General features: G+C 51.5%; 1 protein-coding gene across 1 annotated transcript; it reads left to right on the forward strand.

Moving 5' to 3' along the window:
• Positions 1 to 937: 937 nt before the first annotated feature.
• On the forward strand, positions 938 to 24574 carry SCD (stearoyl-CoA desaturase). The gene is made up of 6 exons (XM_054832866.1): positions 938 to 2990; positions 6784 to 7066; positions 14412 to 14542; positions 17938 to 18143; positions 19402 to 19634; positions 20860 to 24574. The coding sequence occupies exons 1-6, from the start codon at positions 2964 to 2966 to the stop codon at positions 21057 to 21059; spliced, it is 1080 nt and encodes a 359-aa protein (XP_054688841.1). The 5' UTR covers positions 938 to 2963; the 3' UTR covers positions 21060 to 24574.
• The last annotated feature ends 800 nt before the right edge of the window (positions 24575 to 25374 follow it).

Here is a 25374-nt window from a genome sequence, read left to right on the forward strand (position 1 = left end):
GCAGCTCTGCCTGGAAGGAGGGAAAACCTTGTCTGGAGAGATACAAGCTAAATAAATACCGTATAAGCTGTATTGCTGTGTCTATACTAGACATCTCTGATTTTCCATCTGGGCTGCCCAGCGATCCTCCCTTTTGTCTCAGGCCTTGAGCAGCAGAGCTAAGACAGGAGTCTGCAGCAGAGACTCAGATGGGCAGGGCCCAGTGGTGGGGGCCAGGGGTACGCAGGGTGCTGGCTATCACCCCAGTCAGCAGCTCTCCGCGGGAGGGAGCCTGGCTGGCACGGCACAGCCAAGTCTCCGGCCCGCAAAGGGCCAAAAAGCTTTTTGACAGGCACGGCTGGAGCTGCTGCAATCTAAATATTGGGAAAGCAAACTACCCAGCGCACTTTGCCAAGATGTCAATGCCTGAACCTCGTGGCCACATTTGGGATCATTAACCTGTTTCAAAAGTATCAGCTGAAGGAGCTGGCCATGCTGTGAAGGACCTTCCTCAGGGCTGTCCTTAGCGTATAAGACTTGAAACCTGCCAGGTGAGCACAGCCCCAATGATGGTTAAGATCCGTCTCTCCCTCTGTGCAAGAAAAAAACGTGATGGTCACTTCCCAGGATAACTTGGCAGAGCAATGTTCAGAAAACTTACTCCTGTTATGTGGGAGCAGCCAGACCTGGTGTTAATTTTAGAGGATGAAAAGTCTAGCTGCCCTGTAAGTTCCCTCTTTGCCATGCTTCACGTCTGAGGAAAGAAACAGGTGGGAAAGGAAGGGGCTCTGGTGGGTCTGAGTATCTGCAAATCTGCAAACCTTGAACCCCCAGAAGCCTCATTTTCACCCACCAGTATCGTTTCCAGTTCTCCCCCTCATTCGCAGCACTGAGATTATTTTCCCCATGTGGCATAAACTGCAGATTATTTTTTTAAATCAACAAGTATTGCTTTTTTTTTTTTTCTTGTTTATTTCCTTTCTGGTTTTCTTTTGGAAATAGCAGGAGTCTGATTTGCTTAGGGCAGTTTTTATCACAGTTTACAGTTCTTCCAACACTCACATAGAAAGTAGGTAGAATCTTTAATTAAAACATCCTTTCTCCTCAGTGTTCAGTAACCCTCGGTGTTGTTAACCAAGCATTTAACACAGAGTATTAAAAGTCCGACTCTGACTCATGTCAGCTTTCACCGTCTAGGAACATCTTCTGATGTGGGCTCTCTGTTTTAATACTGGGTCTCAGAAAGTAGCCAAGACTCAAGTTCCTAATGTAAAACTAAAACACAGACTTCTCTCTGACCTCTTCATCCATGGCAGCGAGATGAAAAAGGAAAAACGTCTTTATCCCCCTTTGCTGGACACCTCTAAATCCAGAGGACAACTGGGCTACTGTTGTTTTGCATTGTCGCTTTTCCCTCCCAATAACTACAATGCAGCTCACTTTTGCCAGCTGCCACCGATTCAGCCCCGCTATGTCTGAGCCCAGGGACAGACTCTACAAGATGTCTCTCGGTTGTCCCTCTGCACCTCGTGTGGTCAGCTCCATCGCTGCAGGATAGCTGCCTGGACAGCAGATGTGTCAGGGGGATGTGGACACACTTCAAAACGGCTTTTGACATCCCTGTTCCACTCCCAGAATGACTCATGTGTCAGCAGGGCCGGGGGCCGGGGAGGGGGGGGGGCAGAGATTGAACACGGGGCACACCATGAGACAGGGAAGGAGCTGAAACAGGTCCTGGCCAGGGGGATGGCACTAGGGCACCCCAAGCCTTGCTGCCAAACAGCTGAGGGTGCCTGGCACGGTGACCACACGGTGGGGTTAGGAGATCTGCCTCCAGGCTCTGCCACCAGCGAGGTTTTATTTCTAAGGGCTCTCTTTTTCACTTTTAATGGTGGACATCTCCTTGGGACAGAGCTTGGATTTTCCTGTTGCTGGCATTACTGGCTGGCGAGAAGGTTGTTATGGAAAATAGCTGATAGCAAACTGAGCCGCTGCTTTTTCCTTCTGCTCTCTGCCCCAAAGGAACTGTGTTCTGGTGGGAAATGGCCAGGATTCATTTTAAAACATCAACAGCCAACGTTTTCCAGACTGTTGTTGCTTCCCGAGATAAACCGCACACAGATATACATGCCTATCCGGATATACAGTTGTGGGTGTGCTTTTCTTTGCAGAGAGGTATGATTTATATCTACATACATATATAATGCTCCCCATACAGATCCCCTGTACGGAGCAGATGTTTTACGCTGAAGTCCCTTCTTGCCCCGCCGCACTCCGCAGCCAGCTGGGGAAGGGGTTGGGGCTCCATCACCCCTCGGGCGCCTCCTCCTTCATCAGGGGCAGCCCCCGCGGCGGAGAAGGGGGACATGCGGAGGGCCGGCAGCACCCCCCGCGCAGGCCGCGCTGCGCTCCCCACGGCGGGCGCGGAACCGGGCGCGCAGGGTGCGCGCCGCGAGGAGCGAACAGCAGATTGCGGGCAGCCAATGGTGAGGGCAGGCCGAGGTGGCACCAAATTTCCTGCAGCCAATCGGCTCGCGAGGGGGAGGGGAAAAAAAAAAAACCGAGGAAAGAAAAAAAAAAAGAAAAAAAAAGGCAGGCAGGCATCATGAGAGAGCCTGGCCCTCGCCATCCTCCTCTTCCTCAGCATCCTTTCTCCCGCCCCCCGGCCCGCCCCGCCTCCCCTCCCCGCCTCGCCTCCCCTCCCCTCCCGGGCACGCCGAGAGCCGGGCCCCCGCCGCGACTCGCCGCGCTGACCCCGCGCATCCCAACCGCGGGCAGGGGGTCACCGGGAGGCCGGGGCGCAGAGAGCCCGGCCCCGCCAGCCGCCAAGCCAGCAGCCCCGCTTAAATACCTCCGCGCCCGCCTCCCTGAGCCGCACAGCTCGCCGGGCGAGGGGCCGACAAGAGCCAGCCTCCTCCCGCCACCGCCGCCGGGGACCTGCGCGCCCGCGTACCGCCGCCGAGGAGCAGAGACAGGGCGGCCCCATGCCTGCGCACTTGCTGCAGGAGGAGGTAAGCGGGGGGCAGCCGGTGGGCCCGGGGGTGCGGATGCTCTGTCTTGCCCTCGCCCCTTCACCTCCGCAGCTCCGGCAGTGGTGCGCTGCTGCTGTCTCGGGGAAGAAGGTCTGGGCATCCACGCGTGTCCGTGCACGCACACATCCACGTATGCACACGTATGTGTGCGCGCGTGTCCTCTCTGTGCCGCTTCTCAGCCGTGAGGCGAAGTCATTCGGTGCTCACTTGAGACATCACCCAAGCCTCGCGGGAAGACCGTGAATGAAGCGGGGATCGCCGCCGCTGGGATTATCTCCCCGCGGAGTCTCTGCCCTCGGATAGACCGAGCATAAAACACAGGTTTATCTTAAAAACATCCGCCTGAGCGTGCTGGTGAGGGCTGTTCAGGAAGGTCTTTTGTGCCAAGAGGTCGTGGGGGTTTTAGTAATGCTCAGGCTGTGATTTTTTTTTTTTTTCCCTTCTCTTCCTCTTCTCTTCTTTTTTTTTTTAAATAAGTAAAGGGCTTTCACTTGCCGCATTTTTAAGGCAAATGTTGCAGCAGGGAGCCTCTCTAGGACAGACGCAAGGTGAAAGCGGCCAGCTGCCCAGATGAAATGAATGACTGTGTCCGCATTGCCTGAGCCAAGCAAATGTGCAATGGGGAGACTGCCCATTTTTGGTAACAACCCGGCACCAGGAAGACAGGTAGAGTTGCTGGATCTTTACAGATTTGATTTTTTTATTTTTGCCCCTCCTGGCAGCCACCCTTTGCCTGAGGGGAGGCAGGGGCTTGATTCTGGTATTCCCGCTCCCGCCTTCTCATCCTTCCCCCTCCTGCCTATGCAGAGGAGTGGAGGTAAATCACAGCCCTGCTCTCTGGGCTGTGGCCAGCACGCAGGATCTCCCCCGGCCCTTTTGTGCAGGTGCCGTGACCTTCCAGGGATGCTGTGATGGAAAGCACTTTCCTCCTCTCCGCACCCGAAACGGATGCCAAGGGCAGCGTGCTCAGACCACGTTTCATGGTGTTGGCACGTATTTTGGGGCATATCCTGGAGGCTGGAAAGAATCCTGTCCCTGGGTCACGCTGGGCATATTCAAATATAGTGGACCCGAGATGGAGTGCCCTGGGGCCCCTAGGCTGAACCCAGCACCGGAGCCTTTGAGCTGCAGTTGGTTGTATAAGCTGGCTGGGTGCCAGGATCACCTATGGCGTGTTCAATGCTGGTGGGGGGTGGGGGGGTGGAGATGGGGGAGCACATCTGTTCTGCAGATGAGAGCTGCAAAGTCATTCAGAAATGAGGGAGAGCTGATGAAAATGATTTAGTTGGCCTCCTCCCCCTCTCAGCTCTAGACCCCAGATCAGTCCCCATCCCATTTTCCTCAGGGAGAGCCGCAGGAGCCACTAGGACCATAAGGGGATAAAAATCCGCTTTCTTTCCTCCTCATTTCCCCAGTCTCCAGCTAAATAGCTGCCCACTCGCCCTCCCTCTTCCCCCCAGGCTCCCCCTGCCAAGTCTGTAATGGTGGAGCTGTGTTTTACAGCTGCTTTATAGCCCTTTTGATTTCAGGTTAGTTTACATGTGAGAAATGACCGGTTCCATTATATCAGTGTAATTCCAGCAGCATAGGTCTGCTGGTAAAATTCCTCATGTGGCTCCTATGACTCTGGAAGAAGAGGGTTTTTTCCTCTCTGCTACTTCCTTTGCCCTCTCCCTCCTCCTCCTCCTCCTCCTCCTCCTCCTCTGCCCCTGTGTAACTTTGACAGTGACATAAGCTATCGCAGAGGAGGAAAACTGCAACTCCAAGCCCACATTCTTACTCTGGAAGCAGCATGTCCATATGGGGAGCGTTGCCCGTCTAATTATACCACCAGATCTCTGTTGGGAATTTTTCCTGCATAGACAAGTCTTAGGTCTTTTTGGTAGATTGTCTTCCAGCCAAGGAAGAAAATGGTGCCTTCCTGCCAAAATGCCAGATGAGAATATCTGACACTTTGGAACGGGCAGGATTTTTCCTTGCCTAATCTCTGGATGAGAAGATGTTTCTCATGGCTGGTTGGTTTTTTTTTTTGGAGGGGGGGTATTGCCTCTAAATTCTCCAGCAGCTCAGAGTATCACAGCCTCTAAACATTAATTAGGCAAGCAGGCAGAGACAGCCTATAGCTGGGATGCAGTGGAGCCGCTCCCGAGCTCAGCAGCAGCTGCCTGGGTTCTGTGAAAGCAGCAGGCTGCTTCGTGTCCAGGTTTTTTCCTTCCTAACCTCTGATTCCAGAAGGAAAAACTTAGAGGGCTCCCCCTGTAGAGATCATTTTACTTCCCAAATGTGGGGAATCTGTCAGCTTTGCCAGCTCCTCCCCGTAGGAAGGTATGTCTGTAACCCTCTAGTTTCTACCCTTGGGAAAGGGAGGAGTTGGGGTGGCCACGTAAGCCGCCTGGCCTGATTTTAATGCCTCCCCCGGGAAACTAGGCCATGGCGGGACGGTGGTCTGTTATGAATCTGGGTGCCTGGGTGGGAAGCTGCTGCTAATTCAGGAGAGATTTCTATGGGGAAAGGAGGTTTCCCAGCTTGGCCGTGCTCCCTCCCGCGGTCCCGGCTCTCCCGTTCCTGCTGGCTGACCTTTATTGCCCCTTCGCACGTGGAGGCGGCGGTGCGGGTAGCAGAGGGACGAGTCCTTCGGGCAGGTTCCCAGGAGGCGAGGGGATGGGGGCGGCGTGCCCTCCCGCCGCTGGCGTCCCACGTGCTTGGCACCCCCGGGGTCGAGCCCCGTTGGGCGCTTTGGGCTCGAGCCTGCCAAAGAGATGGAGATGGAAATCGGTGATTCAGGGTTCAGTGAGCGGTCTCATTAGGGTCAGTCCTGCCTGCTCCTTTCGTCATGCATGCCTGATCGGGCAGGCTGTCTGTCACTCAGCCGGGGCAAACAAGCGTGTGCAGAGGGAATGTGGTGTCGCAGTTACAGGAGGGCGCCGGGAGCCAGGCTGAGCCAACCTGCTGCTTAAAACTTCCTCTCTGCACGCTGGTGGCCTCGGCTCAGAGGATTGTCTTCCCGTGCCTCAGTTTGCCTGTGGGTGGAAAGCGGGAGAGGGATAAGAGGCTTAGCAGCAGCTATGGGATAGGACGTTTAACTGGAAGCACACTGCTCGACTGCTTCCGTCCACTATCTCCGAGCATGTCGGGGCTGCCACGTCCCAGCCTGGAAGGTGAGGCAAGGGGAGATGAGAAGGCACCCCAGAGGAATCTCCCTGTGGCTCTTGCTGACATTGCTGACCTAGGGATTGGGCGGACACAGAGAGGCAGGATATCTGGAGCAGCCCAATGATTTATAATAAAACCGTGTTTCAGACCATATTCCTCTCCCACCTCTTTGTTCATTCACAAGATTTCCTTTATTGTTGTCTGCTTATGCGCAAGCCCAGACCATAAGCCCACCTAAAAACGCCCACTAATAAAACTGAAGGAAAACAAAAATCCTTGCAGCCTGCAAAGGATTTCACCAAAGCCACTGGTGGAAAAAAGACTGGCTTTCAAGTCTTTTGCTTTACTTTCTGCACGCTGTCCATCATTCCCCTCCTCTCCTCAGAGAGATCAGGCCCCCTCCCTCTCAGGCCATGACTCCATGGGGCCAGAGCGGGCTCTTCTTGGTGCCAGGGGCTCAGCTGAAAGAACGGAGCCTGCCAGGGAAACTGCAGGCTACGAGTTTTGGTACTGCCGGCCTAGCTGTTCGTGTTTCTATTCCCTGCATTGGTAACCACCAACTTCTTGTTTTGTTTTCCCTTTTTCCTTTCTTGAAAATGTCCGTTGCCACCTCTCGAAGGAGTTCTCCTCCGCTTCCAGCACCACCGTCGGCACCGTCACCTCCCGGGTGACCAGGAATGGAGATGCCGTCACGGAGAAGGACTTCCTCAATCACGAGGAGCTGGCAGGAGACCGGGGCATGATAGACGATATCTTTGATGAGACCTACCGGGAGAAAGAGGGCCCCAAGCCCCCCATGCGATACGTCTGGAGGAATATCATCCTCATGAGCCTGCTGCATCTAGGGGCCGTATTCGGGTTGATGCTGATACCTTCTGCAAAGATCCAGACGCTGGCATGGGGTAAGCACCTTCCTCCATTTGTTTCTTGGCATCTGCAAGCCCCTTATGGGTCGAGGTGGTATTTTTGTTTTCCTCCAGGCCCACACACTCGGGGAGGAGAAAGAAGGAAGTAGAAGCCTTCTGTTAGAAGCAGCTACTCAGCCAGCTTTGCAGCAAGCTGTGGGAGGGCTTGCTAGTGTCTCTTGTAAGGTCATGCATGAGAGGGAACGATTTGGCAGGGGACTGCTTGGCTGCTTAGAGAGCAAACTTGATTCACAGGCATCAGGCTTGGAAGTAGCCCGCACCCGAATGCACGGCCACTTCTAGGGTGAAGCATAGAAAATGTTTGATGGAGTACTGACAGTCCCAGAAAGTTAGGGAGAAAGATGCTAGCAAGAGCACTTTAAGGGGCGGCTGGGGAGGCAAGGTACAGGGCATCGTTCGGCACGAGGCTGCTGCCCAGAGACAAGAGCCATTCCTGTTCTTACCAAGGGAGGGTAAATCACGCAGAGCCTCCACGGGTGTGAGGGAAAAGAGGCAAAATCCGGTTGTGCTGAAGATAAAAGTCAAGAGTTAAGTTGGAAGCTCAGGTCTTTTATTATTCTTACGAAAGCACAGATTAGCCCCCATCCTCCCGGAACTAAGCCTGACAACTCTCAAGAAATAAATAAGCAGCTCTCCAGGCAGCAAATTCCAGTGGAAAGCACATCCCAGCAGAAGGTAGCTAGGCGAAGCTCCCCTTTCTCAGAGACCTTGTCCTGGGTAGGAACCAAACTTCTCCTTTGACTGCTTGAAAGGCAGCTGGGCGCAGGGCCCACGCTGCAGGGGAGCCTTGCTTTCCACGAGCCTTTGTGTGGACCCCTGGAAGAGTCAAGAAGCCAAACGGCTCCCAGTGGGGAGGTCGAGAGATTGCATCCAGCCCCTGCCTTCCTGTAAAACAGCATCCTGAAACAAAAAGCCACAGTCTAGTTTGAGACCTGCTGGCATGGCTTTTGGTTTCAGCGGTGGTCCTGCAAAGAGCTCAGCGGGGAGCAGGGTCCTGGCCAGCCCAGCTGTGGACAGGCCCTGGAGCTAGTCACCTGGTCTGTCATGCTCTCAAAGTCCGTCCTCCCGATGGCTGCAAGCAGTGAGCATCACAGCTGGACCGGGAAGGAGATGGCTCCCTGGACAGCCAGGCTGACTCTTTTAAAACCTCCTGGACCATCTCACAGGCAGAGGCCGGGGGGAGGAGCATCACTGGAGGCTACAGGACTCGGTCAGAGGCTGGCTACAGCATCTGCAAAAGCAGAGGCACCGACACCTTCCCTGTGCAGCCAACACGGCCTTTTGGGGTGTGGGGGCATTATGAAAGAAGACTTTGCTGGGCCTTTCCCTTGTGAAAACCTGACAGGCTGTGCTTTTAGCTGGGGTGGCAGCACTGGGCAGAACGTGCAGCCTCAGCATGACCTTGGAGGAACGTTTCAGGGCTCTCGGTCCTGCTCTGTGTGTCCCATCCCTGGGCTCCCAGCTGGAGGCCAGGCTAGGAAGCTGCTGGCTTCTTTCTCTCTCTCTCTCTCTCAGCTGACAGCCTGGGTCCTCCAAGCCCAGCCAGATGTTCTCAGGGCATTGGGGCAAGGAGGAGGGAAAAGGTGAGTCGAGTTTACTGGTTTCATGTCAAGCTGTTGAGATGCACCGTGATTTCCAAATCCATCCAACCCTTCTCCCTTGAGCTCCGCTGAGACACTTAAGTGGGCTCGAGCATCTTGATCTAGAAGGTTAATGCTGCTTTGCATTCTGCTAAGCCCCACCTTACCGCAAAATGGTCTCTGAGGCAGTGTCTCTGCAACCGCGTGCCTGTTCGGGAGGTCTGTATGGCATCCCATGGCACCTCCTGGGAATCTGCCTGGCTTTTTACCTGATGCCAGTCCCTCCTGCTCCCCTCCCTCAGTCGACTCTGAGGTGAAGTGCCAGTTGCTCTCCTGCCACTGTGAGGCACTATGAGATTCCTTGGTGGCTTCTGGAATGACAGCTGCTCAGGGAATGGGAGAAGGACACAAAGTTTGGGGGGACTGCACTGTTCTGGACTGGCTGCAGATCCATCCTGCCTTACCAAAGCTGGAGTAGCTCCACAGAGCTCCCTGTCCTGCATCCCTGGCACTTGTGCTGGGAAAGGAGCACCCTTCCCTGCACCCTGCAGCCAAGTCAGAGCTTTCCCCTGTAGTCCATTCTCCTCCAGTGCTGGCTGGAGCTGGGATACTCTGATCCTCCACAGATCTGGCTTCCCAGCAAGGCTCCTTGCTCCTTCCTGCATTGCCCTTTTCTCAGGTCATACTTTTCTTTAGCACATACAAGGCATCTGTGGCTGTCATCTCACTGACTTGCTGTTATTTTCCCAGCACGCCCTGGTATCAAGGAGAGGACTACGCTTCCCATTTTGCACACAAGGATAGAGCAGCAGAAACTTAGGTTGCTCCCGGCAATACACCATGGGTTTATGGCAGAGCAGCTCTCCCAGTGGTAGCTCTGGAGCTGCTGGGGTTTTTGCTTGTTTCTTTCTTTGTTTTTCAGATCATTCCTTCCTTAGGCTGTGGTACATAAGATACAAGATTAACATGGCCCCAGATGTTCTCTGCTGTGATACTACAGGCAGCTGTGGTGCCTGGTAGCTGCTCTACCTTCTATATTTTATTATAAGGAGCAATCCCCTGCTTATACCCTCTTCATCCAGGCCACCGTCCCCTTGATGTTCCTGTCCCTCTGAAACCAGTTGTATTGGTGACTGTGTCCTCTTTTGTTTTCGTTTCTCTGTGTGCTAATTCCTCTTTGTCTCTCAAGCTCTCCAGCCCTGCCTTCATCATTGTTTGCTGTTCTGTGTTGCTGTGTGCATTGTATCCCCTGATCTGTTTCTGGTACAGAGCTTCCCAGAATGAGCTGGGGTTGTTGATCAGGTGAGAGCTCACCATGAGAGCTCTCCGAGCCCTTCCAGTACTCTGGCTTTCTAGCCAGTTCCCCTTTTATTTACTGTCTTTTCCACTGCACTTGACAAAGGCTTGCGCAGTCTTTTCAGGGATCACAGTGTAGATTTCACGGCATTTGCTAAACAGCATAGAGACTGAGTCTGGAAGGGCAGGATGCAAAGGTGATTGACAGTTTCTCCTCTAACTGCTCTGAGCCTCCCTGGAAACGTGATTTTCAGGTTGTCTTCCTGGCCCTTGGGTACAGTAGACTGACTCTATTTGTGTTAACTCCTGTAGGCCTGGCCAATAATGTCTATAGACAGTGACAGTTCCTTTCGACGTGGTGCTCTAACAACACCCCAGCTGCCTGCAGTGCCAGCTGTGGCAGAAACACGGGTTGATGCCATTTTTTGTTGCTGCTGCATCATCTTTGGATCAAGGAGCATCTTGCTGGATAATTTAGGCAACCCTGACAGCCTGAAAATCTCAGCTGCTGCTACCCCCAAGGGATGTGTCCAGCAAAACATTTATGGAAGTTTTTTTGTCATTTTCCCTTCAAGACTACTGCTGGCAACTCCTCTCTGCTTAGTGTCCTCTCCAGGCTTAACTAGCAGGTGGTGTGCTTCACCAAGCATGGAGGGGAAGTTCTGATTTTGCCAGATACGGAAGTTAGGTTTTAGCAACAGTAGCTCCTATTGCTCCTCCTAAATGCTGTTCCCCTTCTGCAGCCTACATGTTTCCTTGCTCTTGGTATCTTTCTCCTGAGAGTAGCACGACCCACCTGGCTAGCAGGACTGGGAGGCAAGGAGGGAACAGTCCAGAGCTGTATTTTTCCCTCGCACTGAGCAGAAGCCCAAGGACGCCTCTTCATGTAAGCATCCTTGCTGTTGACTGCAGGTGACAATGCCTTTAGCACATTCCTGGCTTCCCTTCATAGCTTAGGGTCTGAATTTGGGCCCTGAAGAGGTAAAGGCAAGTGAGTCATATAGGCATGACTGAATCCGGAATGTTTTGGGTTTAATTTTTGGAGCGCTGAGTGCACATTACTGCCAGCAGTCATAATTCTTTGTATTCCAATTGAATGGGTCATTGGGAAAATCACCTGAAAGTTGACAGTCTTTTGGATCTTGGGTACTTCAAAGCATGGTGTGGAAGATGGCTTTGAAAGCTCAGCTGGTGGAGTGCCTAAGTCCTTCAGTTTGGGGCAGCATCACAGGGCAGCTGTGAAAATCTAGGGAATGATCTTGGAGGAGCTTTTCTGCTTCCCTGTGAGATGCCGATTCCCTGGCTATGCAGTGATCATTGTACCGTTTGTGGGGATGAACCTTCTGAATCATTAGGGTGCTGCATTCTTCTGTTTTCCACCCAGCTTTTCAATCTTCTTGTCCATGTCCTGTCACTGTCGCAACAACTCTTAGTGGTATGGCTGATGGAGCCAATCGTCCCCAAGTAGAGTTTGGATTTCTGTGAGCCTGGGTGCCATGTATGCACAGACTGAGAATCAGCTCCTTTCCCACAGAAAATGTCTGCTCCTTAGATAAATTACAGCTGCTGCATATGGGCAAGAGGCAAGGCAGCACGGGATTATCCTTAGAGAGTTGTGGCCGTTTGTAGAGACCTGGCACGCAGCTCCAAGAGAAGTCAACGTAAGCTGCTGAGGTTCAAGGGCTCTGGATGAAGGCTGGGACTGTTCTATGCCAGGGCACTCGAAAGCAGTGGGTACTCTTCCAAATTTTTAACAAACGCTTTCAGGCAAGGCTACCCGACAGCAAGTACTGGGTTGTCTGGTTTCTGGGCCTGTCAGTGTCCCCACCACGTCTCTTTTGTGATTCCTTGCGCTTGCTGATAGGTCTTCCTTGCTGGTGTCATCTTTTCCCAAAGGGGATATCCAGAGCCAAATTCTGAGAATTGCCCCCGTGAAAGAGATACGGATGAGCTTCCTTCTTGCAAAGCTTAAATACCACAGTCCTCAGCCAGAGTCATCTTCCTGCAGGCCTCTGCCATAAACTGCTTGTCACCCCTTGGAAGTCTACCTCAGCTACTGAGGTGTGCACTGTAGGTATAAAGTTGCCCAGAGGTTTTATGAAATGAGGTTTGCAGGGTATAGGTGGCTACGTTCAAGGGAGAGTGGTGGTGAGTCACGCTTCTGCCGCTAGTAGGAAGTGTCTGGGGACATCCAGGAGCGGGTTTCGTTGTTATTGCAGTGTCTGAGGCCAGGAGGCTCTGCAAATCAGAGTCCTACGTTAGGTGCTTTTTCAAGGTTTGCTCTTCTGGATGAATCCGTGCAGATAGTGACTGATTTAAAATAAGTCTTAAAATCTAAAACCAACGGGGAACTGGTCACGAGCTGGTTCATAACTTTCAAGTCAGCGCCATGGCGCTGGGTGAGACCTTCACAGTGTCCAGCATCAGTACTTTCCTGTCAGCAAGGCCAAAAGGAGATCTGAACCAAACGCCCTGCTCCAGCATCCCTCCCTTCTCCTCTTCCAGGCTTGGCCAGCTTTGTGAGCTTTGTTCAGCTGTATTGTCTCTTGCAAAGACCGGATCCTGCTGTATTTGCATGCGTTTTCATCCCTCCTCATGCCCTATAAATCAGCTATGACCAGTGACTGCTTGGCTTCTTTGAGAGACCGCAAAGGGGCTGGGAGACACGAGGCAGAGGTGTGCTGGTCTGAGGCTTGCACTGCATTCGGCAGCAGGCAGGGAAGCCGAGGGATAAGATGAAGATGGGAAGTCACGGTCAGATCAGCAGACAGGGAAGGTTGCTGTTATACAGCGCAATGGGACTGAGGAGGTTCATGCAAGTTTAAGGGGCCAGAAGAGGATGTTAAATCAGCTGAGGCGGGCTTTTGATGGATAAGAGATTAGGTTTGGAAAGTAGAAAAACAAAAAAGAGGTGACAGAAGGAAGAGGGAGCAGGAGATGATAGGAAATAAAGCTTGGATTATTTTGAATGAAAGAACAGGACAACAGTGCCTTGCACATGTCTCAGATCTCTGATTCCAGACAAGTTTCTGGCAGAGTATCTATTTTCTGGGTTCAAGATAAGCTTCATTAGAGCCATTTGGCTGGACTGAATGATATTGTCAAGCATACCAGCGATTCCTGTTCACGAGTTTACATGTAAGAATAAGGAACTGTCTTCATGATTGATCCAATTGGCTGAAATCTGCAAATTTATACCAAGGGAAGAGTTTTCCCTGGGGAACTGGTAAGAAGACATCCCTTTCCCCAGGGGACTAAAGGTAGAGCAGTTGACCTGGGCATAGATGTGCACCCTTCCCTCTCCACATCTGAGCTTGCAGGGCAAACCGAATGCCCTCTGTCTTTCTGCCAAACTTCCTGACCCTTCCTTCCTAGAGAAAGAGTTAACTTCAGATCCAATTTTCTTCTTATCCCCAGCTTCATAGTGTAATGCTGCTATGACCCTATTGAGGTCTTTTCTCCATTTTAGCTCTAGGACCAGATGCTGGAACGCAGGTTCAATTCCAGAGGTCCCAGGAGGACATGTGGGAACACACAGACCAGGGCAGACGTAAACACTTGATCCAGAGGGAGAGTGGTTTTTTCCTAGCTGCTAGAAGGCCAAGGAATTCCTTCTGACCTGTGTGGAAAGGGAGTGCATGAAGCAGCCTCAAAGCTCAACGGGGCCCAGCAACATCTGCCTCTGCCATGGGCATGACTTGCAATGAGTTGTTGGACTTGGAGTTCCCTTCCGTAAATGGTGCAGGAGCTGAGCAGAGAGGAGGATCTGGGAACGGGAGCCTCTGGGCAGGTTTTAAATCAGTGGTGGAGCTGAAGGTGAAGCCCAGGCTTCAGTGGGTTAGATCTTTTTCTAGCCAGATTCTGCTCAGAAAGGCAGCAGCAGAAAAGCCTAACCCTGGGGTTGAGCTGTCCCCTGAAGAACTCTAAGATCGTCTGCCACCTCTAGGTGAAAAGAATGCAAAAGAGATTTAGTGGGGAGTGTTGAGATAGGAAAGCAAGACCCTTGATTATTCAGGGTGGGAGGAAAGGGGGAAGCTGTTCCCTGGTGGACTGCAGAGCTGAGCTGTTACCACAGCATGTTTAACTTGGAGCTGAGGGGGTTTTTTAACTTTTTTTCCCCTATATGGAAGCAGTTGCATTATACAATTTTGACAGATGGCACTATGCTGAAGAACTGATTCTTGTGACAACTCTTGTAAGGGGGAGCCTCCTCCCTTGTCAGAGGTGAAGAGCTGAAGTGATTTGCCCCAAGTTGCTTAGGAAGCCTGTGGTAGCTTGGGCACTCTCACATTAATTTTTATTGCTCCAATCTGCGCTCTCCATGGGTTCCTCTCTGGCTTACATAGCTTTGGGGGAAGGCCTGCCTTTCTGTTGCTTCGCCTGAACTTTGCTGCAGGCTGACTTGACTAGCTTTAACTGCTCCAACACTTTCTTTTCCTCTCCAGCCGTTCTGTGTTTCCTGGTGAGTGCTCTGGGGATAACAGCTGGATCTCACCGTCTCTGGAGCCATCGGTCCTACAAAGCCACGCTGCCCCTGCGGATCTTCTTGACTATTGCAAACTCCATAGCCTTCCAGGTAAGCACCTCCTCAATGTGCCACTCGTTCTCAGAAGGAAGTGCTCCCCTGAATCTCTGTCTCAGATATGGGGCACAAACTGATGGAGAGGTTCTTCTCTCCTACTACCTCTTGTTAGGAAATGACCTACCCTTTCCATCTAACACTGTGGTGCCAGAGTCCATCTTCACCTTGTCCCATCAGAGGGTGACACTGAGATGAGCCTGGTGGGGAAAGGATTGCTGGCCAAGACCAGGGCTAGGAAAGCTCTCCAAAGCAGGAATGTACCCTTCCTCCAAGGTGTGGTCTCTCTGTGCTTGCTCCAGGTCCTGTGAAAGAGGTGTGGAAGTGCTAAGTGCTCTCATGGTGTTCCAGTTGCCTCACCCTCCTCTTGCTGTGTGGCTGATAAGGAGGGGAGACATCTGTACAGCCCAGGGAGCCAGGCTGTAGAATTTAGTGCTACAGAAAGCCCAAGAGCTTGTTGAGATTATGCAGTTAGGGGGATGCTTCTCTGTTTTGGAGGAGTGATATTTAGGAATAACCCTGTTATAAGGCACACCACTAGCCTCCAGAGAGTCATCCCAGGTCAGTGATGTTTCAAGGAGAGAAGGGTTGGGCCCATTCAGAGCGGCACAAGTGACTGCAGCTGATAAGCATGGCAGGATATTGCCTAACCACTCAGGAGAGCACTTCACAGTCCGCAAAGCAAACAAACCGGCAAGTCCTTAGGGGCTGTAGAAAGTAGCAGAGATGGCCCTTTGGAAGAAGTTAGAGTGAAAACCCAGATTGGCATGGCACAGAAAAATCCTGGTGGTCTCTCGAGTGTGCTGCTGTGAGGCATCTCTAATGGCAGTCCGTCCTCCAACTGTACTTGAAGGGACTTGATACAGGCTTGCTCTTGTGTAGGAAGTATTTGGGAGGGTGGCAGGGTGCAGCACTGTCTGCTAGAAGGTGAACAGAAAACTATCAGTGCTGTGCCCCTAAGTAATTCTCCACCTGAGTTATGGGGGAATGGTGGACCAGGTATTTGAGAGATATTATCTCCCTTTCTCCCCTGTGTAGCTTCGTTGACATGTAATCAGAACAGGGTGGGGAATGGGTTTTTTTATCCTTGAAAAGCTTTCTAAAACACCATTCACTTTCCTATTCTTGGTTAGCACCAAACCAGAGTCTTTCATGAGGAAGAGGAAGGACCAAGCTGCTGATTCCAGCTACTGGCCCAGCACTCAGCAAGGGAACGGGATGGGTTGCTGTGTATTGGCTAGTCCTGTACAAAGACCATCTTTCACAGGGTTGTAGGGCAGAGGGGGAAAGAATTTGCTGAGCTATTGCCGTAGGGGATAGGAATAGACAAAGATGAGACAGACAGATATTTCAGCTTCAATAGGAACTAATCCAAAGTTTTACTGAAAATTCAGTACCATTCCCCATGGATTTATTTTTTTTAATAGTTACTTTCAATGAGATCAAGAGGTGGTTTATTTTCAATTTATCTCATTCCCATTAGTGACAGCAGCTCTAGGATGAGACTGGTAACTTTTAAAGCCGGAGAAGACTATAGATTATCTTATCTGAGGTTCTCCAGAAAATGCCTGTTGGCTGCTCAGAGACCTGTGGCTTGTGATTTGAGAGAATTTGGAAATTCTGCCCCTAGTTGGCTCTTCTGCCTGCAAGACCAGACAGCTGCAGCACAGCAGAAGCTCTCCTGGTTATAGCCTGGAGCTGGAAACTCCCAAGGAAGGAGACATTCTCGTAGGCTTTGCTTGCTGGCCTCAGAAAACCATGATTTTCAGACAGCATTGCAGTTAGAGGTGGTCCCAAAATAAGATCCGTAGAAAAGATAATGTGTGAAAGTTTGAGTCAAGATACTGACTCAGCTTTGAGACCCCTAATTTGTGTTTGTGTACAGGGTGTGGTGGATGAGATGGTACCATGCTCCAGCTCCAGTACATAGTCTCTTTCCAAATTTGTGCCGCCTGCCTCCAGCAGAAAGATTTCCAGGAGGCAGGGAAAGCCTCCCCAGATGTGTAAACCCAAGCTCTTTCATCTTTCAGGCTGGGATTTCTCACATTATGTGATGCTGTGTAGGGTTTGGGATGTGAGAGAGACTTTGGATCACAGGTGAAGCATTTCCAGCATAGGTACTGGCTGTGCTTCACTGATTACTGGATAGGGAAGGCTGCTGGGCCACCTTCTTCTGAGGGGTTGCTGAGTGACCAAGCTCTGGCTAACATCAGTGAGGGCTGGTGATACTTGGAGGTGGTCAGGATTTGGCTGGAAGGAAAGCAGCAGTTCCCAGTGTTTGGAAACAAGTGATAGTTGAATCCTGGCCTATGTCTATCATTGCCTTATTGCATGACCCGCAGGTAAATCATTTTATCTCAGTTGAAGGAGGAGTGGTTACAGCACTTTAGAGGGACTCGAGGACTTGTGTCTTTGCTACAGGCTCCCTGTGTGGATAAGTCACTTGGTCTTTCCAGGCAAGAAATAGGGATGATTATGCCGCTTCCTTACCTTCAAAGTGTTTTGAAGAAAAGTCCTATGTACTTATGAGATTAAGGAGCCTCTTGTGTAATACAGGCAATAGAGGTGTGCTTGGATCTGTTTCATGTTTTCTAGCATGGTGTAATACATGGCTTTAAGCACATCAAAATCTTGGTATAAAGGAATGAACACAGGTTCATTAAAATCTATTCTTAAAACTGGTCAAAACAATCATTTCTGAATACAAATGAAAGCTTTGACATTTTCCAAACCATATTGAATGGTTATGTGGCTGAAGGGGGGTATTTTTGATAGTTGCCATTGAAATGGTATGTTTATTCTATTTGTAAAGAAGGGCCTTCGTTTTAAGACTGTTTGATTTCCAAGGGGAAAAAAAGTTAAAAAAACCCCTCAGCTCCAAGTTAAACAGATCTGTCTGATTTGGCAAGCTGAGGAAAAGCAAGGCAGGTTGACCCATGGAAAATGTCAGGGCGGAGGGAAGGCAGGTTGATCAATCCCAGCTGGCACCATGTAGGGATGGGGACAAGTGACCAACAAGAGATGAGCGTGTGAGGGAGGAGGCACCGACTGGCCAATGAGGGCTGGCTGTTGCAGGGGTGGGGGAACAGGCTGACCAATCAGAGCCTGTGATGCTGTAGAGGATGTGCAAACCATAGCCTAAAGGTAATTAAAAAAAGAGAAAAGGCAGCCCACCAAAGAAGCAGATTTCAAAGAAAATTGAAGTGGTTGAGCAAAGAAGGTCCAACCTCTATTTTAAAAGCCAAAACCCCCAAACTCTAAAGAAAGATAAAATGGCTGATGTGAAGTCAAGTCAATGGGATTTAGGTGTCTAAATGTTTTAGGCCCTTTTGTTAATTTGAAGGCAATATCTCCAGCCCTGGCCCTAAGTCTCCACTCCTGTTGCCTTGCAGAATGATATCTATGAGTGGGTCCGGGACCACCGCGTCCATCACAAGTTCTCCGAGACAGATGCAGACCCTCATAACGCAATGCGGGGCTTCTTCTTCTCCCACATCGGCTGGCTGCTGGTGCGCAAGCACCCAGACGTCATAGAGAAGGGCCAGAAGCTGGACCTGAGTGACATAAAGGCTGACAAAGTGGTGATGTTCCAGCGGAGGTGAGTGGCGGGGTCAGCCCCAGCACAGAGCCATGTGGGATGGAGCAGCGACTCCGCAAATGGACTAGAGACCCCAAGCACCTTTGATGGGGGAATTGGGGGTATCGTGAGAAATGTGTTTGAGGCTTTGCTGTGGGATGAACCCTGTGAGAAAAGAGCTGTGCCTCTCCTATAGGAAGTATTGAGGAGCTAGTGCTACTATCTCTAGCCCTCCCACACCTCTTTCTTGCCTGCCTACCCTGTAGCATCTTGCCAGTGGTGGGCTGAGCTTCCCACCACAAAGCACCTCCACGCCTGCCTGCCCACAGCGCAGCTGCTGCTTTGGCTGGCCCAGAGCCCACCCGCGGGTGCCTCCAAGCCATCCTTGGAGATGTTGTGGTACACCTTCCAGGCCATGCCTCTTCCCCTCTCCCATCAGTCTCCTGGAAACAGTGTGGTGAAAGAGGAGTTGAAAATGGGGACATGAGAGAGGCTGTCACTGGGAAGGACAGTCTTGATTCACTGGTGCCTCTTGGATGGGGTATCTCTCAGCTGTCTGGGGCTATACTGGGACTGATCCCCAGACCAGCCTGTCACCAGGGCTTCAGGGATGGGGGACTGAACCCATATAGTAACCACTCTCACTTGGGAGGTCTCTAGCTCAGTCCCAGATGAACCAAGCAAGGTTTATGGCTTCCCTCCTTTTTGTGTGTGGGATTTTTCTTGTGGGTTGTCAGAGTGGTTCAGCTTCCTCTACTCCCGCCCCTCCAGTGTGAGAGACCCCACGTGCTCATCTTTTTGATGGTGCAAGTAAGTGTTCCTTACTTGTGCTTGTTGATGGGGTATATTGGTAAGCAGGGCCAAGTCTGCAAGGAGAAGTTGTAGCACTGGGCCAGAGCTGGAGAAGGGGGGGAATCTGCAAGCATGGGGTTGCCTTTATGGGGACCAACACAACTGAGAAGCAAATGGAAGATGAGGCCAAAAGCAGCAGCTAGTGTCTAGACTCATGGTGATGGGGGCATTGCTTTGTGCACATGTGAGACTGAGACAGGGAGAATATGACTTTAGTGAGTCTCCTGCCTGGCGATAAGACTTGGGAGTCTCCAGGAATGGCTTCTGAGCATCTAGGGCAAAAGATGCAGGGCTCAAGGGTGAGGTATTTCTGTATTTGATTTTCCCCATATAGCTGAGTGTGAATCCTCCAAAGGCAGGACTGAACCAGCCTTTCCTGTCCTGCCTCTGCCACTGAGCACTTTCCTCATGGTTCCTTCCTTTCCAGATACTACAAGCCCTCGGTGGTGTTGCTGTGCTTCACATTGCCCACTGTAGTGCCCTGGTACTTCTGGGACGAATCTATCGTCATCAGCTTCTTCATTCCAGCCATCCTGCGCTACACCATAGGACTTAATGCCACTTGGCTCGTGAACAGTGCGGCTCACATGTTTGGCAACCGGCCATATGATCAGCACATCAACCCACGGGAGAACCCCCTGGTCAGCCTGGGGGCCCTAGGTACGTTCAGCATCTGTGTCTTTTGCTGCCAGTAGACTGCAGAGTGGGGACTGCCCCTTAGGGCTGCAGCTTCTGGGAATTTCTGTGAGTCCAGGTGTCCCCATTTTCCCCTGCACTCTTCCCCTCCAGCCTTTGCATCTGGGGGTGTTTCCCAGGCTGGCCAGTGAGTACATAAGGGCAGTGGGGTTATCAGCTCCCACCAGCCTCTCTCCAGGCTGGAAAGGACTCTGCTACACTTAGCACCTCCTTATCTCAATAGCAGTATTTTATTTACTCTGCTCGAAGGTCTCTCTGCCCCCTTCACCAGACTGAAAAAAGTGTACTGTGGTCTCTGCTTATCTGTCTTAGATTTGTCAACTTGAAAACCAGCAGATACATATTTGGATATGTTCTCAGGGCAGCTGGTGATTTTTGGGGGTAGTTGAGGATGAGACAAGCCAGATGATCCCGTGTGTTTCCCTGAAATTTTGGGGACCTAGGAAAGTACATCCCAGGGTCAGCATTTTCCCTGATCTGTTCTCACAAGCCCAAATCCTCAGCTGGTTTGCATCAGTGTACACCACTGGAGCCTCACTGATTTCTACCAGTGAATGACCTGCTCCTGGATTTTTAGTTGTAAGGGATTTGAACTGTACAGACTCAGGGAATAGGAGCAGGAGTCCAGGTGATGTCATTGAAGGTGTGAGCACTGAATCCAGACTTGACAGTCTCTGGAGCAGAGGGTGGGTGACTGGGGTAGATCATTTAGTGGAAGTCTGTCTATTTTTTTTGTCATTTGGAAATGCCCTTTAGATTTGGCATTAGGACTGCCAGTGTTATAGGGATATTGATTGGCCTGGTTTGTTGGGGGCTTGGTGCAGGTCTGTCTGGTAGCTCAACCAGTACTAGAAGGTTTATCTTGGCAGCAGAGGAAAAGCTGTTAGGATTCCCCTGGTGAATTGGTGCAGTCTGTGAGCCAGAGCCCTTCTCGGTTCCTTGCCACATGCTTGTTTTCCTCTAAAGCACCATAGGTCCTCTATGACTGTCATTACCTCATTTGCTCCAGCCCAGGCATGCTGGACCATGCCCAAATGAGATAGGGTAGATTGTACAGAGAGGTGAAATTGGGCTGAGAGGAGCCTGGACTCAATCCAGAGCCTGTTTCAGGAATGTGGTGATTTGGGACAAGAGAAAGGGGCCATCACTGAGAGCTCTGCGACATCCTCTCCTTGGTCATGTTTTGCAGGAGAAGGCTTCCACAACTACCACCACACCTTCCCCTACGACTACTCCACCAGTGAGTTTGGCTGGCGCTTCAACTTAACCACAGCCTTCATCGACCTCATGTGCCTCCTGGGGCTGGCCAGCGATCGCAAGAAGGTCTCCAAGGAGGTCATCCTGGCTCGGAAAATGCGGACTGGAGATGGGAGTCACAAGAGTGGCTGAGTTCCTGCTCCCCTTCGCACACACATCCACACCTCTCCTTCCTCTTTTTTTCTCCCTTTCTCCCTTCCTGACCCCTCTGAACACGCTGGACAAAGGTTTAATGTTCTGTTTACTAACTACTGAATAATGCTACCAGTTTGCTTAAGATAATGATGATGAGTTTTAACCCCCCTCCCATGCTGTATTTTACGTGATGTATTTAAGATCTAGGACTCTGCCTTTATAACGCAAGGCTACCCCTTTCCCTCTCTCCTTTTCCCTTCCATTCTTCCTTTCTAGCCCCCCTTCCCCATCTCCTGCTTTATGTCATCCTGGTCTCTCCTTGGCAGAGGAGCTGGTAGGAAGCAGCCCGGGGAGGCCGATAGCAGCCGGCTACGTACCATGGAGTTAAGGGAAGCATGTACCAGCCAGCTGAAGAGTTGGGCCAAAGTCAGTGACCCTCTCCCCACCACCTTCCCCCCCCCAAAATTCCTTCCTCTCTCCTTCCTCCTTTCTCAAGGGCTGCTGACAGACGTGGCACGGCTACTGCTCTCCCTGGGTAAAGCAGCCCTATCCCCATCCCTTGCCATCAGAGAGTTGTCTCTTTCCAAGATGTGTCTTGGGTAGTTTTATCCCCCCTCCACCCTGCACAGCCTCTCTGGCTGAGGAGAGGAGAGCCCCTAGACTCTCTCAGAGCTCCAGCCAGGTCCACCAATGGCCGGGAGGGGTCTGGTGGCAGCAGCAGGCACCAGAGGGAGAGCATCATTGGCCTTATTACCTCCTCCCTCTGGCGTCGCAGACTCCCTCCCAGCACCGCCCGTCACACCCCATGCCACCGCTGCCTGCAGGGACTGAAGGCAGAGCCCAGAGCTTGGCTCTGCGGCCCCTTTGGAGAGCCACAGCGAGGAGGGGGACAGACAGAGGGGTGTGCCTGGGGTGGTTTTGTTCGCTGCTGTCAAGATTTTTGCCAGCAAACGGGACTTTGCCAAAGTGGAGAGGAGGAGAAGGATATAAACCAAAGCTCCACCACTGAGTTAAGCTGCTTTATGTGCTGGAGGAACAGGGTCCCCGCTGGGTGGCAGGCAGGGTGTCCGTGGGAGCAGGCCACCCCGTCCTTGTGGGCTCTGCTCGGTCAATTAACAAGTGCCTGAGAAACACCAGTGCGGGGCCAGGCAGCAGAGGGGGCTTGAGGGAGTTGAGACCTCTGAGATGAGACACTGCCACCAGCGTGGGCCATGCCCAGGGTCCACAGGGTGGTTTGCAATTCCCTGCTCCTCTGAGGGACTGGGAGGCACTCCTGAGGGAGTGGGAAGGGGAGGTGAAAGCAGCTCCTTGTTAGTCCCTTAGCTTGCCTCCCAGCCCCCTCAGCAAGCTATCTTGCCACCTCACTCCTTTGCCAGCACGGCAGGCAGCGAGGGCGGCAAAGCCTGCAGAAAGGTCAGTTATATTACTGAGCTGCTGTGGGCATGCAGCTGGAGGGTGTGCTGGGGAAAAAAGTCCTTGTGGGTGTTGTTTCCTGCAAGTTGCAGACCACAGCTTGAGTTCAGGTGGGTGGGTTAGGTTCTGGGTGTTGTGACCCCGAGCTCCTCACTGGGCTGAACATGCTTTTTTCCCCCCTTAACTCTCCCCATTATTATTAATTTTTTTATTATTATTAGTTGTAGCAATAGTATTGTTTTTGTTGCTTAAATGCATCGAATAGAGCTGGAGGAAAGCACAAAAGGTGGCCAGAACGAGGTGATGTTGGAGTGGGGTTTGCAGTGTCTCCCTTATTCAGGCAGGCCAGGTTGGGCAGAGACAGAGCGGATGCCAACTTCCTCGCCTCAGCTCTGCCACGTAGCAGCCAGGCAAGCTTCACGGGAGCAAGTCTCTTCAGCTTCTCTTGCTCCTGCTGCTGCAAAACTCACCAGGAGCCAGTACAGCTTTGTGATGCTCTCCTTACAAAGAGAACGCTTGTTACTTAGAAAAGAAGTCATCCGCCTCTCCTTTCCCCTCCCTGCCACCACCACTGCCTTTTTACTGTTCAGCAATGGGACCCTTCAAGGTTTTGAGCCATCAGGAGTGATGCAGTCTCCAGTCGAGAGGTACAACAGGGAGGAATGCAGCAGGGAGCCCTTCAGCTCACGTTGTCAGGAGACAGCGTCCTTACTGCTCTGAGGCTCCTCACTGCCTGGGGGGGGCTGACTGGGGCAAAGGGGCTGTGGCTAGAATTGTATCCTACCATTAAAAAAAAAAGAAGCCCTCAAAAAAGATAAACATTGTTAGCTCTGTAATTGTGGGCTGACATAGCTCTAGTCTAGACCTTTCTGAACTGATGGAAGTCTCCAGAGGGATGAATTTGCTCCAGCCAGTAATTTGAAAGGTGTGTGGGGAGGGAAGAAGGTGAGGAGAATGATTTCCTTGCTCCTGGTGCCCTTATTGTGTGACATACCCTACAGCAGAGAAGCGTGCCATGACATGCTGCAGTATTTCACATCCTCTCAGCAGAGAAGCAGGGTTTGACATCAAGGGTTCCTTTCAAATTTCAAGTGCTGTTTCGGGTCCAGAATCTGGAATTAGGATGGAAGCTGAGGAGCAGTAACCAAACAGTCCTGGTGTTTGCCCAGTCACTTTAAAGGTAGATTGGCAAATATCTCTGGGTGCCTTAAAAATCTTTCTTTAATATACATAGGAGTATTGACAGCTATTTACCATATTTTTTTTCTTTTTTTTTTTTTTGCTGAATTATGAACATTCGAGGGGTTTCTTAATTATTTAATTGCCTACATTGAACTGTGGGTGCAGGTGATTTTGAATGTATTTGAGTTAGAATTTTTGTTAGATTAAGAAACAGATACAACACTTTAAGTAGAACTTTGTTCGATATATATATATACACACACCCCTATAAATATATATATATTTTTGGTGGCATGTTTGTATCCTGGATGCGTCGTCTGTATGTTTAGCTTAAATGAGTCTGTGAGAGGTGGAAGCAGAGAAAGCAGCAGTGGGACCTCGTGGCTAGAGCAGTAGTTCTCCTGGGACCTGTTCCCAGCTTAGCTACTTGCTCACTGTGTGATTTGGGACAAAGTCACTTAAAAAAACCCACCTCTCAGTGCCTCAGTTTCCCTACCTGTAACGGGGTTACGCCTTGCCTCCCAGGGGTGGGGTGAGGCTCACTGCCAACCAGCCCAGCATGGAGGAGGGATGCGTATGTACCACACGCACACCACTGCTGGCAGAAGCAGGGACTGGTTTGTTTTCCAAAACCGTTCCCAGCCCCGCTGGTATTGTGAAGAGCAGAGGTTTGTGTTGGGTGTTCAGGGAAGGACTGGAAAGTTGAATCTGCACATTGTCTAAGCTCTGTCACTGTTGAAATGTGAGTAGGATACGATTTATTTCACAGCTTAGGGATTTCTGCATAGTAGTATCTCTGTTTTGTGTACTGGAAAAGAAAAAAACTTTTTGAAATAATTTCTACTAATATGGAAACAGACATCTGGTTGTGCTGATCTGAAATTTTATTTGTTCATAATAAAAATGTTACTTTAAAACCTGTTGGGGCTGATGCCATGGGGGGGGGGCTGAGCTCGATAAGGCACACGACATCCCATCGGGATGGAGAACGTTACGCGTTAGCGTTTCCAAACCCTCGTCCCCTCCAGGAGGACCAGGATAAAAAACCCCTCTGGCTCTTTAAGCGCCGTGAATGAGCGGATTATAATGGCTTTCCTAGCCGGGCGGCACGCCCCGCAAGGCTGCCCCTGCGCTGCGGGGTTACTGCAGGTTAATTCCAGCCGGGGCCTCTCGCCAGAGCCTTGCGGCTGACGAATATACATGCAGCACAACACGTAATACCGGCAGCCCGTCTCCCCGGCCGGGTACGGCCGCCACCGCGTCAGGCGGGTTCATTAACCTCGGCGAGGGGGAATTTTCCTCCTGCCATAGCGAGCCTCCCTGCTCTCCCCACCCCTTTCGCAGCTGGAGGGAAGTGAAAGGAGAGGGGGGAAATCCCCGGCCAAATCTCGCTTTAATTGATGTTAGCTTCCCCACTCCCCCACCCAACCCGACTTTTGAACATCCGATTGTAACAGCGAATAAGGCCACCTCTGCAGGGCACCAGCGTGCTCCATGCGGGAGCAGGCAGAGGGGATGCCCTTGTTTGCAGCAACTTTACCACCTGCAGCACCCGGGGACCCCCGATGTAGCCCACGTTTGCTGGCTCTGCCAGCCCCTTGCAGCTGCCATGCTGAATTCCTCGGCAAAACTGGCCCACACTTTGGTTTCCAGCTGCAGAAGCCGGAAAGCCCTTTGGGTAGGAAGGCCAGAACCAGCATGCTGCAAACCAGAGCAC

This window comes from Grus americana, chromosome 7 (genome assembly GCF_028858705.1).
Source record: "Grus americana isolate bGruAme1 chromosome 7, bGruAme1.mat, whole genome shotgun sequence".
Lineage (NCBI taxonomy): Eukaryota > Metazoa > Chordata > Aves > Gruiformes > Gruidae > Grus > Grus americana.